The sequence below is a fragment of the Macaca mulatta genome, chromosome 16 (genome assembly GCF_049350105.2).
Source record: "Macaca mulatta isolate MMU2019108-1 chromosome 16, T2T-MMU8v2.0, whole genome shotgun sequence".
Taxonomy (NCBI): domain Eukaryota; kingdom Metazoa; phylum Chordata; class Mammalia; order Primates; family Cercopithecidae; genus Macaca; species Macaca mulatta.
The window spans coordinates 79,754,661-79,762,611 of record NC_133421.1 but is presented as its reverse complement, the minus strand read 5'-3'; the positions used below and the strand labels follow the sequence as shown (position 1 = coordinate 79,762,611).

Here is a 7,951-nt window from a genome sequence, read left to right as displayed (position 1 = left end):
AAAAAAAAACAAACAAAAAAAAAAAACAAAAAAAAAACAACCACGAGGGAAAAGGAAGGAGAAAGGGAAGGATGGGGGAAGAGGGAAGAAAGGAAAGAAAAACAAAAAAAGAAAAAAAAAGAAAAGAAACAGAAAGGCACTCTATCTACCTATACCTATATATTTTACTTTTATTTATAATCTTGGACTATGTAATTTGGTTCATTCACTTGTGTGTTTTAATTTAAATTGAGAGAGAGAGAAAGATTTTCCAGAAAAAGCAAAAACTGGGTGTGTGTGTCTGTGTGTGTGTATTTAAATGAAATAAATAATAAAAACTGTGCCACATACTGCCAATGCAGCAACAATGTAAAACAGACACAAAACACAAAGAATTCTGAATGTACCTAATATTTCTTTGATTTATAAAGTTTAAAGTGACTCTTTACTCATAGGCCAGTTGGTGTGTGCTTAAAGTAGTCATGATTAACATCTTTTAACATGAAAGTAGAGTATACAACTTTATCTCATGTTATAAAATTTAAGAAATTTCATTGTACTCAGATTATCCACTTACTGTGCATTAAAATCACTATAATTGAATTCTATCTCACAAAATCCTTCATTTAAATGGCTGTTCCAAGTTCAATAAAAGAGTTTCTTGCAATCCACAACTTGAGTCATTTGTGTCTTGTACGGTAACCAAGATTAGAAGCATACATAACTGCTTCTGGGCACAAATAAGTATCTCTTTCCCCACCCTCCCCCCAAAAAGGTTCTATCCTTTATGTAGCAGCCAAAGTTGCAATCTTTCGGCACTAGCAAGCTAGCAACAGTTTCTCTCCAAGGGTCTGAGGATGTTTCTCACTGCTAACCATCCCCTCACCTCATCTATATGATCCTGTCCTTTGGTCACGTCCTGGAGGAAGGTGGGACATGAACATAGAACCTCCCCTTCTCAGAGAACCTAGCAAGGTTATGGTTGCCTTATTTCTGGTCTCCGTTTGTTGGAGTCAACCAGAGACTTTAAGAGAGAAATGCTGCCCTAAATACTGTTAACTTTTCTTCTGCCTCATCGGTTAGAGAAAAAATCGCTTCTAGCTCTCATTGATCACTACCTGGGCAAGTGGCAGTGGAACTGGTGGCGTGGACAGTTTCTTACAGCCACTAGCTATGCTCGCTGAAACGAAGACCGTCCAAGTGGCAAACCAAGTGACTTGAACTGGTGAGCTGATTTCACAGTTACATTTCTCAACATTACAGCTTACTGAATGCATCTTTTGCATATCTTGGTTAGATATCATACTTTTTATAGCAAATCTTCATTGTATTATCAATGTTGACATATTTAAAAATGTATTATTTATGCTGTCTTACTTGTCTTTTCATTTTTATTTATTCTAGCCTCCTTCCTGCCTTCATATCCCCATATTTGAATACTACACCTCCAACTGAAGATACAAGTATATAAGATAATAAAAAAGATACATTTTAATCAATTAGGCTTCTTAATAGCATTCTTAATACAAAATTGGCTAACAAGAAAAATTTTAATAATCGAGAACTATGGAATTTTTAGATTATCTTTTACCACGTTTAACTTACTCTACTTACCCAGCATCATCACAAAACATAGCTATAACACTTTCAAAAAAGCCATGTTTACAACGACTTGCCTACGGTGATTGGCTGGAAGATAAAATGATTTAGTGGTAGCCCTCATAATCACAATTTAGGACTACATTTGGGATTCTACAGAGATTCTGTTTAAAGTCAGGAGAGCTTTCTGATAAGGTGTTTCCCTATACTCATGTGCGGCAGAAGTGGTGGTTTCCTCAGGATTTTCACAGCTGCTGACAATGGCAACGGCACTAAATGACCTTCGTCTCGCCTTGGTGTCTGATGTGCAGGATCCTCGAACTGGCGGTGCCTTTTCTATGTGGAGCTGCTGATCTTTCCAGTCCAATTGCTTGGCACTGCAAAAGGGGGCATATACTTCCACACTTCCTTCAAACTGTAAGCAGTTCACTTTGTAATACTTCCTCTTAACTTCCAAGACATCATTAAACCTATGGCCCCAGAGAATTTCTCGGGGAACATAGGAGCTTCTAGATTGGTGGGATGTTCCAGTGGAATCACCAGTATAGATAAATGTCACCAAAATCTCAAAGTTATCTTTGGCTACTGCTTTGCGGTCAAGGGCATACAGAGGACTCTCGTGGTCAATTTCATGGACAATAGTTACTGGGGTGACCAGGATGATTTGGTCATTGACTAATTTGAGGTCTTTAAATGCCATTGTCATCCTCCCTTCACTGTCTTCTGTGTAGCGGAGAAGTTGGGCTCTAACTGTTCCTTCTACCACGTGGTTTGGCCGAAAATCACCAATGCGCCACATGAGGCAAAGCTTCCCATCTCTCATGCCTATAAGTGCAAAATAGCTGAAACGAATGGTTTGGGCTCTCTTTCGAGCAGTTGCCATTTTGGCCAAGGCAGCTCCAATGATAAAGGTATTTATGATGCAACTTAAGATGGACTGGAGGATCACCATGAGCACGGCCACAGAGCATTCTTCAGTAACACAGCGATAACCATATCCTATGGTGGTTTGGGTCTCAAGGGAGAACAAAAAGGCCCCTGTGAAAGAATGGACGTTGTCAACACAAGGTGTGATGTCTGGATCATTTAATAGATCGCCATGATGAAGGGCTATGAGCCAAAAGACAGAGCCAAATATCAACCATGAGAGGATATAAGATAAAGAAAATATCACAAACATATGGCGCCACTTAGTGTCCACAAGAGTGGTGAAGATGTCAACCACATAGCTTCCCCATTCTCCAAAAATGTGCTTGAAGTAGACATTACAGCTGCCATCTTTGTGAAGCAATCTTCTTCTTGCTCTTCTCTTCTCAGCTATAATGTGCTCTGGTGGGTAGCCTGGGTATTTTGCGTCCACATTGACAATATGATAGCTGCTGCCGTAATAGCTCATTCTTTGCTGTGCCCTTAGGGATCCAGGTGAATTTTGTAGTAGTAAGAATTCTAGATGTGTTGCTATTTCTTGGTTTGGGTTTTCAGTTAGAACCTAAACAACAACAACAACAAAAACACACTTTTTAGCTTTTGATGTCCACCTTCATAGAAACTTGCCAAATTTGGAGCAGTGTCATACCATCTAAAATAGCTACTACTTCATCTGAACATCAGCGGCACACTATTGATTACTCATTTCAGTTTAGAATTCAACCAGTCATTATAGAGGCAAAATATGCAATTAGAGAAAATAACATTTTTATATATGAATAAGGCTTGAGTAAACACTGTGATTATCCCAAATGATGCCTCACTAACTTTTCTGACCTGATATAAAAAAAAAAATCTGCTTTATTTTTGTGAACTCTTCTTGCATGAGGGTATTTAGAAAACAAAGTAATTGCTAATATGAAAAGGCAAAATACAATTCAGATATGTGTCTAGCAGTCATAAGCTTCCTAACTGTTTAAATCAGGTTTTTCCTTAAAAAAAGGATGCAATAAAGAGTTTCTACTTTCATATCATAACGTAACTTTCAGAATTGTTACTGTTGTAACAGGTAATCCCTCACCTTCAGCACCTGGCGCTTCCTCTCCCTTCCACGGAGGCTTCTTTTCCTTGTGTACTTCCCAGGACAAACAGAACTGACAGGGGCACTACTTCACATTAAACCCGTTTCCCCCTAGCTCCAGCTTTAGTCTTGAAAGAAAAGAAAAAAAATGCATCTTTCTTAACCTCAGTGGAGCTAAAACTACTCCCAGGTAAGCTTTCAGAAAGGTGTAAAATTGCCTCTGCCTTTGTCTCATAACATCCATCCTTTTTTTTTTTTTTTTTTTTGACACTGGCAGCTCTTCTCTTTCCTTCTGAATAGAGTCCCAAAAATTTGCCAAAGTTGCTAATCTCGTTTCCCTCTTAAAGGGAGCACACTACAACTGAACCCTTCTCTCTGGCTTGTCAATGTTTTCCTGATACTTTCACAGACGTCCTTAGGCAAAATAATTTTTCTCCTTCCAAATTCAGTCTTGAAAAGATCAAGGCAGAACATGCAGCTCTCAACATTTTTATCATCCATGGTATAATAGGTCAATGGATTTCCCAGCTCAAGTCAAAGTGAAATTTAAAACTGCAACATCAAAGTCATCTTGAGTTACTCCTACGCAAAACAAACAAACAAAAAGAAGTATTGTAGCCAATTTTAATAGCTTAGTAACTATTAGAATATGGGTTTTACACAGTCTACCTGTGCTAGATGGGATGAAGGGAGTATAATGGGGAGACTTTAGGGAATCTTGCCTCTCTATTGCATAGAAAATGCAGTATGAATAAATACTATTCCTGACATAAAGACCCCTTGGAACGAACCAGGGAAATTCATCACTAAATACGTGTTCAGCACCTTCTCTGCTGCAAAAGGACAGAAAGAGTTAACTTCCCTCCAGTGAAAAAGAATCAATTTTCTTTTCCTCCAGGGATCAGGCCCACTTTACAATAAACTCTTTGTTTAATGCATCACTTACAAGGATGGACTCCGCTTAAAGCCAGAAACTCCTGTAAGGCATGTATGGGTTTCTCTCTGTCCTCTACCTGCCTGTCGGCCACTTCACTCTGCCATCATCCAGATCAGTTTTGATCTGTTACATCCTCTCCTTTCTCAGCACTTCAACCAGGTTCAGGGGGAACCAATTGTATAATTCCCGGATGTGACATAGAGCTGCGAAAATGCTTACTGGATGGTTCAATGTAAAATATTTCCACAAATTTTGTCCACAATAACAACCATGCTTTGGAGGTTTCCATCTGTCTGACTTGTCATTGAACAATATTTTACAAACAGAAGAAGCTGATGTATGGTTCTCAGTGTCCACTCTCTCAACTGGTTATAGGAGGCATGAAAATGGGATGAAGTATAATCAAAGGCCCATATGATTTCAAATTAAAAAGCAGATACGGAGATAGAATTATTTTCTTGTTAAATGTGTCCAACCTAGTTCCTTCAAGTGAACTACACACATGGTGGGAGTCTGAGAGTTAGAAAACACCGTTTCATAAATCAAGAGCTACTGTGTGACTCTGCTCTTTTCTGCTGCCAAATAAATAAATAAATAAATAAATAAATAAATAAAAAAGGTTTTATTTGAAATGGCATTCAGTTGGCATCATTTTGAATTCCAGGGGTACCAGCAACTGTTATAAACAAGCCTCTTTCAAAACACCTTCCAAAGTGAATGAATTTTCAATTAATACAAGTTACAAGTGAACAAATTTGAGGGTATGGAAAATGTACCCTTGAATAATGTAACAATTTGAGAGATACAAGTTACAACTGAAAATTTGGCCCCAAACTCACCGTGTTTCCTGATGTGGTTTCATTATTGTGATCATTAACTTCAACTTAGCCAAAGACAAGCATTCAGATTCTGTTTAGGGCTATACACTTATCCTTTTCTTGAATCTCCAACTATATAAATAACGCATTTTTAAAAAGACAGTTGTCTTTAGGCCAAATGATCATATGTAACCAAATAAATCATATATAATCTGAGCCATTTCTCAGCCTACCCAATGAGCAAAGAAGTCTATGGAGGCCTTTTTGTCACACTGACTAGACGAAATAGTTATTAGTCTCCTATTTAGTACTTCGTGTTAATTTGAGCTTTTTTCCAGCTGTTTACCATTAAATAATAGAGGCTAGCACTTGTTCATTGACTAGAATTTTATATTTACCGTTTGTATTTCTTAGGATTAAAACTCACCCTTAAAAGTGCTTCGATGCTTTTGTAATTTTCTTGTCGCCATCAATTCCACCATGAGAAAGCATCTGCAATGTTCCTACTTTTGTAATTTTTTGCATGCTGCTCCCTAGACACCGATGGTGGCTATTGAAAGACTTTCCCTTGGGCCTGGAAGCTGCCAGGTGGGTGGTGAGTAACTCCTCCCTTCTCAGGCCCAGTCCCAAGGCTCAAGACCACTTGCACCAGCAGCCTGCGTCAGCAAGATAGCAGAAACAGGAAGAGAGGAGCCGGAAGACACGTACCTCCTGAAGACCCAGAGGCCATCCTGGGACCGCATAGCAGTTACATCAGGCGAAGACACTTCCTGTTTACAGGAGACTATATAAACCCCTGCCCCTACTCATTTGGTGCTGACGCCATTTTAGGCCTCAGCCCGTCTGCGCCCAGGCGCTCATTAAAACAGCGTGTGGCTCCACAACGCCATGTGGTGTTTGTTGGGGCACTCTTGGGGTTTGAACTGATACAACAGCCTTGCAGCTATTTCATTGGTTTAAAGGTTTTTGTTTTTTTTTTTTTTAAATTGCAAATGAAAATTACTATCATTACAAAGCCGTAGAATATGAAGTTCAAAAGAAAACGCTGAATCAGGTAAGGTCTCTTCTGCCATATAATAATGACAAAGGTAGTAAAAGCACAGCCATCTCTTTGCCTAGAAATGACTTAGAGTTCTTTTATAGATGAGGCTAGAGAAGAGGCAGTGCCCTCAGGATGGTGAAGCGTTTCCTCAGAATGCCATCAACGTTTATTAAATGCGCACAGACACTGAGGAAAGCAGCCAGAGACTCCCTGATTTACTTCATCCCACAGGGAGGACTGAGAGAGGGGAAGGTAGAAGGGACAGTAACCCCAACCCTGATAACCACTTTTCTCATGTCTTACTCATTGTCTTAAGCTCAGATACAGAAACATTTCTTAAGCTACTGTGACTAGCAGGATCTGCTTTTAGGCCTCATCTTTCTAAATCTTTGTATGTATTTAAGGAGAAACTTTTAATAATTTAGCACATTTCAAATAAGCTATACACAGCAAGGAACATTCTCAACATCACATGCACATCCTGCTTATTTGTCCCTGTTTCCAGTACACAAAAGCCTCTCAATTAGACTCATCAATTTTGAAACAATTCCTCTGCCATTTTGCCACCTCCTCTCAAAGTCAGCAACTTACCAGGTAAACTCCTCTTGTAGATTGCTCTTCAAAGGTAAGCTCATACCGAGGGTACAACACAGTGGTTAAGACACTGGTGATAAAACTGGATCTTTCCTGTAGCATCTACTTAACATAATATATTAATATGAATTGTGTGCTTTGTATACTTTGAGATGCACCACAAAAAAGGTCCAAAATTTCTTCAAAAAATCCAGTTCTGAATGTCTGTGGTCTTTGAGGTAACAAGTGCCTTCTTTACCATGTAAAGGACCTGAGGTAGCTAACACATGAAGTCCTCAGTATTCAAGTTACTTTCCTGACAGCTATAAGATGAGATAAGTTTTGGTGGAAATTTGAGAGCTGATGGGGTGGAGAGTAGAAGAGATGGCCTAATTCTGTATGCAGGTCATTGCCTTTGAAGACAGGCTAAGGTGGAGCTCTGAGGGAGGGGGAGGACACAGGGGAGGATGGGACCCAGGGTAGGTGAAGAGTAGGCCAGTAGAGGAAGGTGCAGTTGGATGGTACATTTGGGTGCTGAGAAGCAAAGAGAGAGAGAGGTATTAAGAGTTAGGACAATGCCGGGCCAAATTAGGCTATGTGGCTATTTTGCTCAAAACCTGTTTTACAACTTTTTGCCTTTGCCCTAGAATTATGCAGGAGCCTGAGGCCTGGAATCCTCCTAAGACATTCAGACCCGCTTAAGTGGAGCTCTTCAGTTGGCCGCTGAACTCTTGCTTTACCCAGAACCTACTAGATAACTGTCCATGTTTCTCCAAATACTCCCTGACTCTCTAACGTAAGTTTCTCCTTTGGTGACAAGTCAGTGGCATTCTCAGGTTTCCTTCTCATCCCCAGAGCAAGTTGTCCTACACCTTTTCTTCCCTTTCTCTTCTCTTCTCCCTCTCAACTCTAACCTCTAACCCTAATCCACCATTTTGGTGAATGTGGATTTTACCCCTCTCCTGATATAACTCTACAGTTTCTCCTCCTGAATC

General features: G+C 39.6%; 1 protein-coding gene across 5 annotated transcripts in view; it reads right to left on the bottom strand.

Moving 5' to 3' along the window:
- Window positions 1-374: 374 nt before the first annotated feature.
- KCNJ16 (potassium inwardly rectifying channel subfamily J member 16) overlaps window positions 375-7,951 on the bottom strand; it is a 170,664-nt gene continuing 163,087 nt past the window's right edge. For 4 of the 5 annotated variants that reach the window (XM_015120221.3, XM_077972608.1, XM_001083706.5 and 1 more), the window contains one exon: window positions 375-3,067. In XM_015120221.3, the coding sequence (XP_014975707.1) occupies window positions 1,718-2,974 (1,257 nt within the window). In that variant the 5' untranslated portion in view covers window positions 2,975-3,067 and the 3' untranslated portion in view covers window positions 375-1,717. Of the gene's footprint in view, window positions 3,068-3,586; window positions 4,171-7,951 lie in introns of those variants that run through there. The other variant, XM_015120222.3, reaches the window with a different exon arrangement.